At 37.3% G+C, this 18409-nt stretch overlaps 1 protein-coding gene across 4 annotated transcripts in view; it reads right to left on the bottom strand.

The window, feature by feature from the left end:
• FAF1 (Fas associated factor 1) overlaps positions 1 to 18409 on the bottom strand; it is a 573118-nt gene that overhangs the window by 138007 nt on the left and 416702 nt on the right. For all 4 annotated transcript variants that reach the window (XM_023727090.1, XM_023727089.1, XM_023727088.1 and 1 more), the window contains exon 13: positions 12364 to 12518. In XM_023727090.1, the coding sequence (XP_023582858.1) occupies positions 12364 to 12518 (155 nt within the window). The remainder of the gene's footprint in view (positions 1 to 12363; positions 12519 to 18409) is intronic.

Here is an 18409-nt window from a genome sequence, read left to right as displayed (position 1 = left end):
TCTTAGCTACACCCTACTGAGATAACTGACTAGAAGATCAAAAGCTGGTTAAGACCATTTTAAGACCTCTTTTGATACTACAACATCCTTATTAATTTTACTAACATTTATGTAAAAAATGAAGTCTTGCTTCACTCTCACTTGTCTATTAAAAACAGTTCTGTCCAAGTCATTAGGAAATCATAGAATTTTAGAGATAAAAGATCAAAAATCTCAGGTCAAATAGGTTGGGGCAAGCCCCTGCTCCCAACTTTCATGGATGAAAAAAAAAAAGGCCTAGAAATGTTACATCACTTGCCTAATATTACCTATTCTCCATATTCCCAGCCTGACTGAGCCCCACTTCTTAACTGCTCTACATCTTATGATTGATGTCTGACTGCATAAACATTGAGAAAATAGTTGTACCAAAACTCAGTCTTTAATAATAAGTTAATCCATATATATCTTTTATAATAGCCACATAATAAAGTTTTGTTGCTGTAGTTGTTAAGCAACTTATTTGGGAGCTGCTCAGAGTCTCCAATATCTCACTTGCTAGGACTGGGCAACACAATTTCCCAGATTGAGGTACAGCAAGCAAAGCTCAAATTTTTCTCTTTCTTCACTCTTCATGTCCACTTGTCTCATCCTTTCTTAGTAGAGGTGTACAGAAAAGTATATGCTAAAGAGGACTTTGGTGCTGATCATGGATTGAGGAAAGCAAAGGTACATGAAAGGACACTGTTCAGGAGAATCCTTTAAACTGTTGCTGTGGCTATAGACTGAGTTGGCCAAGAGTAGATAAGTTGACAGATGGCTTAAAAAAAAAAAAATCCCTATAGTTAACTTTTTATTTGTGAATAATACAAAATTATCTATTATTCTTCTCTACTACCATAATGCAATAAAGTTCAGAGATACAAACATATATTTGAAGAAAAGACACCAAATCTATTTCCTAATGAACTACCCAAACATATAAGACACAGGATTCCACCTCACTCCCTAATTCCAGACTAACAGTTATTTACTCTTTCAATTTTTTGATGGATATTTGGTAGATTATATCATCAAAATTATTGGGCACTCACATAAACCACAGACTTCATCAGCCTGAGACCAGAAGAACTAGATGGTGCCCGGCTACCACAATGACCACCTGATAGGGAACACAACAGAGAGTCCCTGACGAAGCAGGAGAAAAGTGGGGTTCAGAACTCAAATTCTAGTCAAAAGACCAGACTTAATGGTTTGATTGAGACTGGAGGGACCCTGGAAGACGTGGCCCCCAGGCTCTCTGTTAGCCCAAAACTAAAACCATTCCCAAGGCCAACTCTTCAGACAAAGATTAGACTGGACTATGGGACATAAAATGATACTCATGAAGGCTGTGCTTCTTAGCTCAAGTAGATACATGAGATTAAAAGAGCAGCTCTCATCCAGAGCTGGGTGAATAGACACAGGAAATCTGAGGTGGAAAGAAAGAGTGTGCCGTCACAGTATAGGGAGAGCAAGTAGGGTCACAAAACAATGTATGTATACATTTTTGTATGAGAGACTAACTTGAATTGTAAACTTTCACTTAAAAGACAACAATAAAAATAATAAAAACATACAAAACTAAATGGATACTAAGTGCAAGTATGCAAAAAATTAAAATTATGCTTGCAACTATACAAAAATGAGAGCGTATGCAAAAATGATAGGGAAAAACACTAAACAGACAATAGATAAGTGGTAACTTTGGTGACGGGTAAGACCTTACACAATACTGAGGAAAAAATTTTAAAAAAATGAGAAAGTATGCAAAATGAAGAGTCATTGGGATCATGAGTGATATCTTTTTTAACTTGTCCAAAATTTCTGAGGAGGGTGTTGCATAATCATAAGCATCAGGAAGCAGGTGAGAAGGACCCCACTGGTGATTGTCAGCCCTGGAATGCTGCTCTCGGAAGAATGCAGGAACCACAAAGAGCTTGGAAGGCAGAGTCGTGCCAGGTGAAAGTCTAAGGGGTGACAGGGCATCGATTCTCAGGCTACTTTTCTAGATTGGCCTGCAGGGAAACTGGAGATTTTCCAGCAACTCTGGATAAACTAGCTTCACCGAGCAGTTCAGCAGGTACTTCAGCCTGAGAAGAAAGGTCAGCCCCTATAGTTGGAGGAAGGACATTTCCAGAGCACAGCCATCTACTTCTGTAACAGAAAGCTAGTCAACAGATGATGAAGTGATGAGCTTTCTGCTTTTGTGCCAGGCATGGAATTAAACAAAAATTTATTTGGGGGGAAAATAAAAAAACTATCGGGCACTAAAACTTCTTTGCAGACCGACACTATCTATGCAGACTGACAGTCAAACAGTGGGAAAAAAGCCAGAAACTAGTTCTAGTTTCCATACCTGGTTTTATTTGATGGGATCAATATGTTTCTTTTATAATTTCTCTGTTTTACTACCAGTGTTTATGGAAGAGGAAGAATCTGCTACCAATTTAAATGGCATAGGTGATATGATTAGTAAAAATTCTTCAGAAACAACCATGGATATAAAAATTATTAATACAGTTAGAAAACAGACAAATCTTTCATGAGACCTTTTCAATTTCAGGCAAGAAGAAAAGCAAAAGACATGATGGGATATACTAAAAACAACCAATCAAAAAAGATATTTCATTTTAAAAATATCTTATTTTTAGAATTTGTTTCATTAGATAACTCAAGTTTCATAACCTATATAAACACTGGATCAGTATCTCTGGCAGTCATATTTACTTGAATTGGTATATCCTAAAACACAAGGAGAACTAGCTATTAGAAGTGAATATTTGCACGTAACTGTACATAAGTACACCACAGGGAGTCACAAATCAGGAAAGGGTTCAGCAACAGAGCACAAAGAAAGGGGCAAAGGCTTGGTATTAAGCTAAACCTTCATACACCTTAAGAAGGCAATGATTCTTTTAATTCTGTGACTCACAATCAAGATACCTAGAATGTTCAAAGCACAGAGTGCTTAGGAGAAAGACCAAGGAGAAGATTAATAGGCAACAAGAAAGATCTGGTGCATGAGGAAAACAGGATTTGATAAAAACTTACAATGTCGTTCTTCTGTACTAGTTTGTCAACAGTATTACCTTTTCATTGTTCTTTTCAAACAACAGTTTTCAAATAGACTGTCTACTGACAACTGCATCTGATTTAAATGCGTATTTCCTGAATAGTAAAAATCAGATTAATATAAAGAAAAAATTGCTTATTTATTATTTTTCTTTTACTCAAATGCTTTTAGATGCAATGCAAGTACCACCGGGCAGTTATGATACAGTACTAAGTAGTAGCAAGGGAAGTATCCAAACCAGAGTAAAAAAAGGCTTGCAAACTGGTAATTTAAAATTATCTCAAAGAACATTTTTAAAAGGATAATCTTCTATTTCGAAAAGAGTGAGGAATGTATTATAAACAGTTTAGCCATCATCTATATACAGACTGGCTTGTTCTCAAGCGAAACAGGCCATCACCTTTTATCCTTTCCCCTCCTTTCAGTACTGTTAGGAAACTATTCACAAGTGCACCCTTGGACAATGCTGAGCAGTAATTATGACTTGCTGACAAAAAGATATGAACAATTACTGAGCCCATTTTGAAACCCTACACTAATAAAGTCATTAGATGCTGCCCTTGCCATGATCCTTCGAAAAGCTTCTGAAGTTACAAGAACACACGGCATTGTTTGCAGGGACAATGGCTGCTGGCAGAACGCAAACCTTGAGTTAAACCATGCTGCAAATTGATCTTGACATTCTGTTAAGACCGCCGCTAAAAATCAAAAGCAGAGGAGAAAAGGAGAAAATGAGTGGGTAGGATGTAATCATGGAACAGGAGGGGTTCCTCCTCACCTTCTCTCCTCCCTCTTCACAAAACAAACCAGGGAGAAAATGACAAACTCTCCTGGTGTTTTGGAACCTTTATTTTAAAGCATTAATTAAGTCCTTGACCCGGGATGTTTAGGATGGCAATACACTTCCTTTAAAAGAACTGGAAAGAAAATTTTGCACAAAGGGAATAAAGAAATTTGGGGAAAATTACACGAAAATCTGGCATGAAGGCTCTCTGGAAGCCTTAGTACCATGACCACAACATGTACATCTGTTTTATTAGCTACTTCTGCAGAATCCACATTTGCTCCTAGGGTAGCAGCTGGAAATTAACACTCCTTGTGTCTCCCATGCAGACCCCACACCTGGGCTATATTTGCTGGAACACATGGAAGTATAGGGTTAGAGTAACATGGTCAGCTAGGCTTCAGCCAGGCATGAACCACTGAGTGGTTTGGAATTAAGGGTTAGCCACTGTGAATACGGCTAATTACTGACATTGAAAGTGCAGGTGAAGAGAGCCTGTTGATAATAAGTACTTTAAGTCAATTAACTCTTACCAAAGATTAAGTAATGTGGAAAACTATCACTAGAATATTAAGGCTAACAAGTACCTGTCAGCACAGCAGCGGGAAGTTTGCAGTGACCTGAAACACTCCACCCAAGGGCATTAAGTTCAAAAGCTACTATAGACAGGCAACAGAACTCCTCCTGTCTACGAACACTAGCACTGTGTATGCAAAATTTAATACAGTGCTATGTACATGTTATATGCAACCTCTGTAGCCCAGACACTGTCAGTAATCCTTAGGGAACTGTTAGCAGCTACTCTGAACACTGCCTAGAAATAGTGTGCAATGCTTGATTTAACACTTTGTAGCATGAACACTGGTGTGAGGAACATTTTCACCTCAGGAACTTAAATAAAGCAACTCATTCTTCAGCACTCATAGCTGGCTGATTACCCACTTGGCACTATACTAGTTAAATTCAGTGTTTGACTGCAAGTTTTGTAGAATTAGATAATATAAGCAGCACCTATACTGGATGGACAAAATGAGACACTTGTCTTATGGGCCCTCCTGGTCAGAGTAAGTGACACCCACTAAAGCACTTATTAGTGGTTAATACTAGTGGTTTACTGTGCTACTTATCTTATGTGGCTTTCCTTGATGAAGCAACTTCATCTAAGAGCCCACAGATCAGACTGGAGGGCACTGATGTCCCAATGCTCCCATGCATCCAGTAGGCATCCAAATAACTCTAATAGTGGGAAGCAAATTGACGCTTATTGTGCTTTATATAGTGTAATGTTAATTCTGATGTGCTTAACGGGAACTTGTCTGGTTGCTTGGCTCATCTTGCAGTGTAGCCAGTTTAGCACTCTGTTCTCATGAACATGTTTACTTTAATCAATGCTACCACCACTGCAGAAGGCTCAGCAGCATCCCAGAATGGCCCAATTTGGGAAGTCAGTTGCTTCTGGGTTATCACGGAAACTTGGTGAATCTACAAAAGAAACTCTGGAACCCCTGAATGAACTCATCTGGTTTGGGATTCAAGCCTCTTTCTAGATGGACTGGGGTTGCCTGGGGTGCATAAGCATAGGCCAAGATATTTTCTACGGGGCCAAAAGAGGACAAGGTACCCAGTCTGGACATTTTAAATTCATTCTGCAAGGAGAATGAAGGCTTTAGCTTTATTAGTCCGGTTAGTGGCTGAGGGAGATGATCACACAATTAAAGGGATATAGGAACATTTCCAATGTTCTTGCTACTACACAATCTGTTCTCTTTTATCCATAATTGTTCAATAAGCCTTTTAGAGACTGTTTATTAATATAGCGCTTACTGTTTTTAAGGCACTGTGTAAAGCAAAAGGATGGCAGACATAGCTTCCTGCCTTCAGGGAGCTGACAACCTAGCAAGATGATAACCATACAACGTAATGAGTGCCATTAATACAAATTGTTGTTGTTAGGTGCCTAGGAGTCGGTTGGACTCATAGCGACCCTATGTACAACAGAAGGAAACACTGCCCGGTCCTGCACCACCCTCATAATCGTTGCTATGTTTCAGCCTATCATTGCAGCCACTGTGTCAATCCAACTCATTGAGGGTATTCCTCTTTTTTGTTGACTCTCTACTTTACCAAGCATGATGTCCTTTCCCAGGGACTAGTCTGTCCTGATAACATGTCCAAAGTATGTGAGACGAAGTCTTCCCATCTTTGCATCTAAGGAGCACTCTGGCTGTACTTCCAAGACACATTCTACTTTCTTCTGGCAGTCTGCGGTATATTCAGTATTCTTCACCAACACGATAATTCAAAGGCATCAATTCTTCTTTGGTCTTCCTTATTCATTGTCCAGCTTTTGCAGGCATATGAAGCAATTGAAAATACTATGACTTGGGTCAGGTGCACCTTAGTCCTCAAAGTGACATCTTTGCTTGTCAGCACTTTAAAGTTTTTTGCAGCTGATTTGCCCAATGTAATAGCTCATTTGATTTCTTGACTGCTGCTTCCATGGGCGTTAACTGTGGATCCAAGTAAAATGAAATCCTTGACAACTTCACTCTTTCCTCCACTTATCATGATGTTGCTTATTGGTCTCGTTTAAGAATTTTTGTTTTCTTTATGTTGAGGTATAATCCATACTGAAGGCTGAAGTCTTTGATTTTCATCAGTAAGTGCTTCAAGTCTTCTTTGCTTTCAGCAAGCAAGGTTGTGTTATCTGCATAACGCAGGTTGTTAATAAGTCCTCCTGCAATCCTGATGCCGCATTGTTCTTCATATAGTCCGGTTTCTCGGATTATCTGCTCAGCATACAGATTGACTATGTATAGTGAAAGGATATAATCCTTTCCTGATTTTAAACCACGCGGTATCCCCCTGTTCTGTCTGAACAACTTCCTCTTGATCTATGTACAGGTTCCTCATGAGCAAAATTAAGTGTTCTGGAATCCCCATTCTTTGCAGTTATCCATAATTTGTTATGATCCATACAGTCAAACGCCTTTGCATAGTTAATAAAACACAGGTAAACATCTTTCTGGTATTCTCTGCTTTCAGCCAAAATCCATCTGACATCAGGAATCATATCCCTCGTTCTATGGTCTCTTCTGAATCTGGCTTGAATTTCCGGCAGCTCCCTGTCGATATACTGCTGCAACTGTTTTTGAGTTATCTTCAGCAAAATTTTACTTGCTTGTAATATTAATGACATTGTTCAATAATTTCCTCATTCCATTGGATCACCTTTCTTTGGAATGGGCATGAATATGGATCACTTCCAGTTGGTTGGCCAGGTAGCTGTCTTCCAAATTTCTTGGCACAGATGAGTGGGTGCTTTCAGCGTTGCATCTGTTTGTTGAAACATCGCAACTGGTATTCTGTTAATTGTCTGGAGCCTTGTTTTTCACCAATGCCTTCAGCGCAGCTGGGTTCTTTATCACATGCTACCTCCTGAAAAGGTTGAAAGTTGACCAATTCTTTTTGATACAGTGACTCTGTGTATTCCTTCCATCTTCTTTTGATGCTTCCTGTGTCGTTCAATATTTTGCCTATAGAATCCTTCAATATTGCAACTCGAGGCTTGAATTTTTTCCTCAGTTCTTTTCAGTTTGGGAAATGCCAAGTGAGTTCTTCCCTTTTGGTTTTCTAATTTCAGGTCTTTACACATTTCATTATGATACTTTACTTTGCCTTCTCGATCTGCCCTTTGATATCCTGTGTTCAGCTCTTTCACTTTATCATTTCTTCCTTTCGCTTTAGCTACTCTACGTTCAAGAACAAGTTTCAGAGTCTCTTCTGACACCCGTTAATACAAATTAATATAGCGATATTATGGGAGTATATAGGATGTACATTTTAACCCAGACTGAAGCAAGAGAAACACTGAATTTTTAGAAATTATTCGTTCATAGATAAGCACTCATTCACTAAGAATATAAGGGGCTCAAAAATATTTTTGCTGTATTAGTTAAATCCATGATGGTTTTCTACATGTTATACATCCAGAAGGGGATGTGGACTCTGCTTCATAATCTGCCTGTAAGCATATGCCAGTACTGAGATGAATCCTTAACAAAATAACTTCTTTGGATCTGTCCATCCTGGTTGGTTGCACTGAATCCTCTCTCTGGTTCAGATCATACAGGATTATATTAGCTGGCCAGCTCCCTCTGTTTTTTCTTTCCTCCACAATTACCTCAACCACTGATCCTTCATTCCAGGTATCTAACTGTGACGTTTTAAATACCAATACCCTTTGTAAAGAATAGCAAATATCTGCAATCCAACAGACTATGAATAATACTAATATAAAAATCTCTGAACAGAAAGAATAAAATTCAAATTCATCGTTCTATGTCAGCTCCTCTTTCAAGCCCTTCCCTTGTCCCCGCAGGTAGAGTAACTTACTATGATGTTCCTCTATACTCCCAAAGTACTTTGTACATACCTCATGTTATATATCTGTTCTTATGTCTAGCTTACTTGCTAGACTATGAGTGTTTTGAGGGTTAAGACTGTGTGTTGTTTATCTTTTCATCCTCAGTGCATAGCACCACTCCTGGTTCACAGTAAACATTTGGTAAATGTTTCCTCAATGAACAAATGTAAAGAAATATATACCTTCCTTAAGATAGTCTTTAGTCACTTCCAGAAGTGATTGCAGGATCTCCTTGTTTACTATTGTTGTTGTGTGTTGTCAAGTTGATTCTGACTTATAGTGACCCTATAGGACAGAATAGAACTGCCCCATAGGGTTTCCTAGGCTGAAATCTTTACATGAGTAGATCTCCAGGTCTCTTCTCCTGCAGAGCTGGTTGGTGGGTTGGAAGCACCAGCCTTTCAGTTAGCGGCCAAGCGCTTAACCATTGTGCCACAGAGCTACTTGTTTACTATTACCTATCTGTTTCTAGCTCTTTCATTTTTAGGTTCATCCTACTGTTTCTACCAGAATCACTAATTAAATGGATATTTAGGAAATTATACCCTCCAGCCCTTCTTAAGGGTAACAAGGGCTTTATGCCTATGACTTTATGAAAGAATGGCCCTCAAATCCAGCTGGACATGGTGGCCAACAACACTGCAGTTTTCCAAGCAAGAAACTGACATTTAGACATGAAATACTGAAATTATAAGCAACATTCTTAGACAGAATTGGATACATACATTTATTTGCCAAATGCTTATTGACTTTTTTCTCTTGGAATTTTTTTAAGTGTCTTGTTTAATAAGACAAATAAAACAAATAAGCTCTTCCAGAAGATCACAATTTAGTTGAGGAGAAGACAGGCACATAATCATTACTGTTAAAGTTTGATGTCTCAGTTCATATTTGGAATGTTTCAAGATCAATCTACAAATTATTCCAACTCATTTTATATAGATGTGGGCTGGCCAATTAAGTATTCAACTTAGAAAGTTATTAAGAGTCATTTTAGAGGTGGGAAATCCAAATCATCAACATCACAGGGGTGGAAAATAGCGACATTCTATGGAAATCTGCTTCTTTTAAAATCTGGTTTGTTAGAAAAATCAGGAAATATAACAGTGAGTGAAACTCATATTTGTGACATTCATAGTCTAGTAACTTTACCAAAACATTCACTTAGTTCGATATCCTTCACTTATCTTCTATACACATGAAAAATTCACAGTAAATTGTGACCAGAAGGCTAAGGTTTCTATAGGCTTAATTAGAGCATTCCTTAAGCAAAAGTAAATTTTCTTGGCCAAGTCCTTTCCCATCTTGGGCATCAATGGCCCCAGCTATAACATCAGTGGATAGTCTCAGAAAACCAGACAAAACAGCATCCAGATTAAACAGTTTACAGGCCCAGGATTCTCTAAATCTATATGTTAACCTGAACTAGGATAGTCATACATGGGACTAGACAAACAATCCATCAAACAATTACATTTGTCATAAGGAGATAACAGTTAAAAGGAAATCCACAGCAACAATTTTATTTGTGTGCCTAGAAATCTCTTCTGCATTTCCATATATGAATCTGCCCTACTTTAGCATTCTGGTAATATGCAAATGACAGCACAACAACTTTTGATATGTATACCACTGATCAATAAATATTAGAGAAACAGTCCTCTACTGAGTTGGGAGTGAAAGTTTGAGGTTTGGTTACTCCAAGTTGAAAGCATCTAATGGATCACACACTCAATTTTCATGACAAACAACTTCAGAGAAGTGTGGTGATAAAAATCCAAGAAAGATCATAGAGCAGGAAACTCAATTAGACAATTTTATTTAAATATAGCTATGATAAGCAGTAAGAAAGCTGTGGGTAAGCTAAACCCTTTCTTAGGGCAATAAATTAGCCTAATTAGTTAATTCTCTTACAGTTTAATGTATCAAAGGAAATACACTTTTGCTCTCTTTTGGGAATATGACATTCCAATGAATTTTCATCCTGTATTTGTAAAATGTATATTTTCCTGTTTGCCTTCACAGTAATAATATTGGAGGTGTACATGAAAAGTACCTATGTAATTTTATTTCAGTTACTTTATACAGAGATATGTAATGGCTTAACTTAAAATTGTCTTTAATCTGTAACATGGATAGAGTCAGATTTTGAATAAGGATGCCAAGTATCTTAAATTTCAGAAATTGTTCCATTCTTTCTCCCCATTCCTTCATTTTTCGTTCCATAAATGTTCATTAAATTGAAAACTTAGATGCTTCTACTTTCAGTCTTTAATATCACTTCCTTTTATTTTCATGACAGAAACTTAATAATGGGATGCTTCATTTTTTAAAATGTAGATTAAAATATCCTATCACACTTCATAGTCAGTCCTGCAATTCATTCAGAAATAGCTCTAAAGCCTTAAACAAGGCCTTTATTTTGTGTTTAAAAAAGTGTCATAAGGAGTTAATAGGACACAGCTGTACTGGCTTTTTCTAATAAGCAGCTTCTGTCGCTTTGGTCACCACAGGTGTCTCTGTAACCTGCAAACTCTTAGTACTAGTGTATCAAAGTTGTGCTACTTAACAGACTTCTTTAGTAAAACATAACAAAGCAATTACATGGCTGTTGATTGCTAGCCATTAAAAAAAAAAAAAAAAAAAAACCCTCAAACACTGTTTTTCAAAAGAAACTACACTGCAATTTTTTGTCATTGTAAAATAAAAGGAACTAAGGAATTAAATGGAGGATAGAACAAAATAACAGCAGGTAGCCAGCTGAACTTAGCCACTACAGATGGTTTAGAAATAGTGTTTCCTTCTCCATCAAGTTGTGGATAAAAGGAGAGAAGGAGATGCCTTACTGCCAGTGAATGGCAAAAGATTTAGCAAAGTCTCCAGTGTATGTATTTTAGCCTCATGAAAGACCTTCGATGCTGCATTTTTATCTGTTTTTGGCATTGCTTTTCATCACCTTTAACTGAGTGTGAATAATAACCTGATTTAATTTAAACAAATACAGGTGCTAAAGGTTCTTTACTTATGTATAACAGGGAAGACTTCCAAGGCAGAAGGAAGTCATCTTATGAAATTTCCTAACCATTTGCCTTTAAGATATAAGGTATTAGATGAAGAAATTGCTTCGACACTCTTTTACTTCACATTTAAGGGAGGAATCATCTTTCTTTACACATTCAGATTACATAAAACAAAGTCTGAATGATAACCAAAAATTCAATGAGCCATAAAATAATAAAAAGACAAATCTGATGACTTCGAAATGTTCTATAATTGCTTAAATTAGTTAATTACAACAGACACTTGCCTTGAAATTAATTTAATCTCCCTGTTCACAAGCCCGAAGCCTGTGATTATGATTGTGTTAACACACCCAAAGTAGCATCATGAGATGTTATGGCCACATGTGTAATTAAACATGATGAAATAGATTTCATATGGGAAACTCAAACAGGCAAAATATGAAGAATTATTCATCACTTATAGATATTATGATTAACAAACTAAGTAAACTTATGCTGACAGCTAGGAAAGGGATTTTTTTTTCCTATTGAGAATATGGATGTATTGCTGGTTGTGTGCAAAAGAATGTGTTCAATAACGCGATTACATCAATTAGCATATGCTAGAGTTAAGCTATTACCAATACCACTGGATTGGTCCGGAATATCCTGCCTTCTTCACTGAAGTTATTAAAAAATAAACTTACCACTAGGACTATATGTCAGACTTGCCTTGCCTTTTCTGAACATTATTAAAAACACAGATTTCTCTAAATGTTCAACAACATATTAGAAATTTACTGTATCTGTCTTATTGCAACAAAGACTAGAGAAGTGATTTTTGTTTTTGTTTTGTGGTGATTATTAAACTTAAGAAGAGTCTTTTTAAGTTTAGGTATGTTTTCACAATTATAAATAGCTGCACGTGTTTTAATGAAATGTAAAGGTAGAAAATTTAATGTTGAGGATGAGAAATGTCTATGACGATAAGAAACCAAACACAGTGATGACTTAAAAAAAAAACAAAGCTCAACTTATAACTTGTGAACATTGTTACCTTGCTCTGTTGGTGTCCTTTGTCAGATCCCAAGCCCAGGTTATAAAATTTTGACTCAGATAAGAGACAATGGATTCAGCACAAAGCATTTGTGAGCAGAACACGTTGGTTAATACACTTTCATCATGGTGGAGGTAGATAGCAAGAAGCTTTCTCTGAAAACAGAAGACAAGACTGATCAATTAAAATATCCACTAATGTAAGATATCTTGAATTTTGTAAAGACACAGTCAGTCAATATGAACAGCAAAGACAAAAATTAAATGCTATTCCCTGAAAGAGTACCTTACACTTAGAGTTCTTAAAGCATCTACTAATGTGAATGGATTTGCTTCCTTATACTCTAAAGAAGCTAGGATGATTATCTCTCTCCTGTTTTACAGACTGCCGTCACAAATTTCTGTTAAAATGTGCAAGCCTGTCTCAAGCAGAAATTGCAATAGAATTGCATTTTCCTTAAGTAAAATGGATTTATCATTCTTCATATTTAATACACATCTTACATATGTCATGAAATATTAATTTTGAACTATTCAACTACGCAGAGAAAAATACTAAAATTAAATGGCTAAATCCCTGTAAAAAAATATTTCAAAAGTCTGAAAACTGACTAGTCTTTTACTTGAAAGGGAAAGGTCTGAAAAGAAAAGAAGTTTCGTTTTAGATCCACGGTAATTTTCAAAGTCCTTAATGTGTTCCCTTATTTAAGTGCAAAAGTGTCCTCAATCATAGTTGGATAGTCAATAAAAGAACTGAAACTATAAACTGAAATTCTACAACATAATTTGCGACACATCAGCTTTAACAACAAAACAGTCTAAATTGTTGAATAACTGCTCAGTGCTACTTTGTAGAAGAGATGGGTTTAAGAATAGCTACAGCTCTGAGGACACGAGAAGATAAGATTTTACGGTAAACAGCAATATACAAAGCAACTTATGAAATTTTGTCAAACAACAATTTAAAGAAAGCTGAAGGTGTTTCTCTTCATATTAAATAAGGACGTGATAATAGCAAAAAAAAAAAACAAGTTGCTGTATGGGATTCTAAACAAAAAGACCTTTATAGATAAATATAGGATTCATGCTGATGAAAGACTAAAGAAGTCTGATGCTTGGAATTTTCCTGATAAAGAATTCAAATTATAATAATAAAAAGTAATCATAAAAATATTTTCTTTAAAGCTAAATTTTATACCAGACGAGGGTACCCAGAGGTAGACAGAATAAGATTCCAAAAGCATTCACTGAGCACCTACTATGAATGGGAGGCACTGTTTAGTTACTTTCACACCCATTATCTACTTTAATCCCCAGAATAAATGTGTAAAATAGGTATTCTGAACTTCATTAACATATGTGGAAACTGAGGTTTAGAAAAGCTGATTTGCCCCCAATTCCACAGCTAGTTAGTAAGCAGTACAGCTGGGACTGGAACCCAGCTTGTCTGACTACAGACCTAGTGTTCTTTTTCTGATACTATAGCCAGTGCAGAGAAATCAATCATACTGTAGTCAAGGATGCTGGACTCATACCATACAAAGATGCCAGTAGGCCACTGCTCATAGCATCAGGGCTTCTCCAGTTTTCGGAAATAGTATGCAATGGGAATCAGGCTAGGACTCCTGAGTATAAGTGGCTCAGCTGATGCCACTCAGCTTCTGTGTGTTAATTCATTTATTCATTCATTCTAAAAGCATTTGTTGAAATACTCTTTGTGTCAGCCCAGCAGGAGGCAAATCTCGGTGTTTCTTCATCTATGTTGATGTCTGCAGATAACATTAGCTGGCTTTTAGGAAGTTTGTAATCAGAGACATTGTTGGAGAGATACTTATCTAGCAAATTCCTACTCATCCTTTCAGACTCAAAGCAAATGCCTCTATAAAACCTGTCGTGACTCCTCAGGCAGAGTTAAGTGCTTCCTTTTCTGGGCTTCTACCTCTTTCACTAATACTTGTTTACCAGTTTCTCCTCTAGCCTAAGTCTCTCTAGAGTGAAGGTTGGGTCTCTCTAGGTCTTCTTTGTACCTTCAAGCTAGCATAGGTCCCAGTATGTTTGATGAAGTAAACTTGAATCTGCTACCAAACCTCTGGCAAAAAAGACACAAAATGGCAGTGGCAATGCCAAATCAGTTTCAGTAAACAAACCAAGAAAGCTGCTGCTTTACGGAAAGGACCGTGAACCTGGTAGCACTAACAAATTCAGAGCTCTTCTTAGGAGCACTCTAGCTGAACAGACAGAGGGATGTCAGCCTCTAATTCTGCTTGATGGTATCTCAGCAACTACATTTAATGAGCTACTGGGAACAAGAGAGCTGTCCACTTTTAAATCAGTATATTTCCAACCAAACAATGGCATTGGCTAAATCTTTAAAATGCCTATTTCTCTCAAGAACACTGCAATGGAACATTAGACTTTGGGAAAGAGATTAGTGATTTACATTGCTATCTCACTGATTTAATTTAAATGCTCTTCCAAACCAAACACACATGTGCCGAAGAGGCTCCTAAGAAACCCAACATGCAGAGTTCCCTCTAAGTGCAGCCTACAGTGTTGACTGAAACTCAACTTGGAAATCCAGGGTACTAATGCACAATATCAAGCAATAAAACAGCATCTCTTTGGCAATATTTAATTTAAAAAAGAAGAAAGAGGCAGGCAGAGATCAGGCACTGTCTGTTTCAGAGGATCAATCATTCTGCATTTCAAAGCATTGGTCCCTGCAATATCCAGGTTACTGTGCTAGAATCTCGAGTATTATACCGCAGTTGTGAGAGGGAGGGCAAAGATGTGTTTACTCAGTGATTAGGCCCTTAGAATAAGCCTCTAGCTCCTAGAGAGACAGCTCACCACTTATTCATTTGGGCCAATTCACAAAGCCTAGGAAGATTAAACATCCATGCTGAGAAGACAAGCGAATGCAGACGGTGAAAAAGAAATAAAAATTCTTTAAAAACTCTGAGATGACTTCATTATTTTTCCACAAGGAAACTTTAGGAAAGTGTTTAGTTAGAGAAAAACCCACATTGACCTCTCTCTAAACCCTTAATCTTTCCTTTGTGGTGGAACTGCTTTGTGGTAAGCGACTGGCTCGCCTCGCCCCTCTTTTCACTGGAAGCTGAGAGAAAAAAGGCTCTGGAGAAACAGTTTTCGTTCCAGGGACACAAACCCCTGACACTGTTAAACAAGAGATGCCAGGAAAACACACTTAAAAAAAATTCCCACTTTAAGCTGTAAACTGAATGTGACAAAGGAGATGATAAAAAAAAAAAGTATCAGAAGAGATCTTCAGGCTGGGGCTACTCCCATAATACTTTCAAAATGGAAACTGAACAATCTTAGAAGAATCTTTTCTTTCTGATATAATAAGCTTTCAACATGTTAAAAACGTTCTTCTACTACTATGGTAGTAAATAAAATAGAAAGACTTTTAATAATATGCAAATACTACTAAATTTGGGCTACATAAACCTCTGATTAAATTACAGGCACAACTAAATAAACCACACAGACTTTGACTTCTCATTACCTTGTTAAGTGCAATTAAGTATAGGCCAAAACAGTGAAAGCTAGGTTCAGCGTATCAACCGACCTGGGATAGCGAAATGGCAAAAAAGATCAGAAAACTGCTTTTGGGAGGAATGGGCATCTAGTATATGAAAAAGGCATAAGAAAATGTTTTGTTTCCATTACTATAACCAGTTTTTTTTCCCCCTTTGACCCATTAATAATTTAATTCAATAAGATTTACAAAGTGCCTATGTGTTAGCACTGAGAATGTAAAGATGAATGAGAAAAAGTTACCTTGCCCTCAAAGAGTTGGATGTGAGGCAGGCATGTGGGAGAGCAAACATTTAATTGCAGTGCCATGTGATAAGTGCTAAGGTTGGGGTATTAAAAAGAACTATATTTTATTTGTCCTTTCAAATTTAGTGGAGAGGGTCTACATTTGATAGCTGACAAAGGCAACCAACCCTGTTACACTTTCCTCAGAGTCCCTCTTTTCTGATCTAGGCTTTAGTAACATGGAAAGTCAAAGTAACTAGCAGCTCTGTTCTAAACCAAGTTCTGAGCCACTTACCAGCTGTGTGATCATGGAACACTATGGGTTGTTGTAATGATTGTGGATAAAGTTAGGGGAAGTACCTATTTACAATGCTCGGCCCATAGTGAGTGCTGAAAGAAAGGAGGCGTTAGGATGAAGATTTCTGGACTACCCCTGAAAAAATAAAGAATTTTGAAAGCAAATCCAAGAGGAATGATAGCAACGAAAATGTGTTAAAGATTAAACAGCGCCTTCATTTTTCCTACTGGCAATAGTGTTTGGGGTGGTTTTTGTGTCTCTGCCTTCAGGGTCTCGCTACTCTTCACATTCAAATCTAGGAGCTAAGGTACTAAATCGATGCTTAGGAAATGCCAAGCTGACAGCAACCAATGTGACTTGTCCTTGAGCTACAGTAGCTACTGTATTTAGAAACTTAGCCTCACAACGTCATAGACCATTAGAGCTGGAAGCAATGAGCTGGCTATGGCTTATTATGTCTTAAAATAAGCTAGGCACAGAGAGGAGACGCTCAGAAAATATTTGCTGATGGTCTGAAAAGGAAATGTTCTAGTTTCTTACTGAGGACCAGAACATCCATAGTCTGAGTGTTCAGTGATTTTAAAGCTATTATGACAAATCATTTCTAGAAATGGCAGTTCATAGGTTTTTTTCACAGTGTAAGTTTAAAGTATAAAATAATTTCCTTTGTGTAAATTGGTACCTGTCTTTATTTTTCCCCTTCCCCTTTCCTTCTCTTTTCCCACCATCACTGTCATAACCATAAAAATCAGAATCATAGTCACTATCATTCACTGACTACTATTTGCCGAGAACTGTGCTAAGAGTTTTCTGTGGGTGGTACAAACAGTTAAGCACTTGAGGCTGGCCACTGGCATCACTAGGGTTGGTGTTATCCAGTACGGTAACTCATAGTGTCACCGCCACCCCCACCATGGACCTCCTTCTGTACCATATCATACAGACTCTTTAGTAATGTTTTTTGTACTAATGTTACTCATTAATCATAATTCCTGTATATCATTCATTTTTGCTTTAACTACTATTTGAGTGTCAAAAAAGTTATTGATATAGGTTCATAAATACTAATTACCATAATATTGTAGCTAAAACACCAGAAAATTTGACAAAATGAACAACTATGAAAACACTGGCAACAACAAAAACAACACTGCATGCTTGTAGTGCGTGCAGATGAAATCAAGATTTGACGTGTCAGTGTAATTGGGTAATAATGACAGCTCTGACCAGAGCTCATTAGAAGGTTCAAAAAGTAAATTCGCATAGAAATTTAGCCTTGTAGGTATATTGATACATGTAAGCTGGGCTTACGAAAAATGTTTTTCTTGTTGTAACTAACTACAGGGATACTTTTATAAAAAATAATAAATTGCTGCTGAAACACTACACAAAAATTTTATAGACAGTCATTTTGGTGTCACCTCCTCTGGTAGTGTCACCCGGTGTGGGTAGAACAAAAATTCAAACTCAGAAAAAAACGACCAGACTTACTGGTCTGACAGAGAGTGGAGCAACTTCGAGCGTATGGCCCCGGGACACCCTTTTAACTCAGTACTAAAGTCACTCCTGTGGTTCACCCTTCAGCCGAAGATTAGACAGGCCCATAAAACAAACACTAATACACTCAGCTCAACTATGTATGTAAGACTAAATGGGCACACCAGCCCAGGGGCAAAAAGGCAGGAGAGGGCAGGAAAGCTGGACAAATGGGAATGGGGAACCCAAGGTAGAGAAGGGGAAAGTGTTGACACATCGCAGGGTTGGCAACCAATGTCACAAAACAGTATGTATATTAATTGTTTAAAGAGAAACTAATTTGCTCCTAAACCTTCATCTAAAGCACAGTAAAAAAAAAAAAAAAAAAAAAAAATTCTATAGACAGTTATTTTGGTGTCACCCAGACAGTGTCACCATGCACCCCCCTAGTTATGCCACTGAGGTTAGCAGCTTGAACCCACCCAGA

This window comes from Trichechus manatus, unplaced genomic scaffold, assembly GCF_000243295.1.
Source record: "Trichechus manatus latirostris isolate Lorelei unplaced genomic scaffold, TriManLat1.0 scaffold00015, whole genome shotgun sequence".
Taxonomy (NCBI): Eukaryota; Metazoa; Chordata; class Mammalia; order Sirenia; family Trichechidae; genus Trichechus; species Trichechus manatus.
The sequence above is the reverse complement of the archived record's forward strand: the minus strand, read 5'-3'. Positions and strand labels throughout refer to the sequence as shown.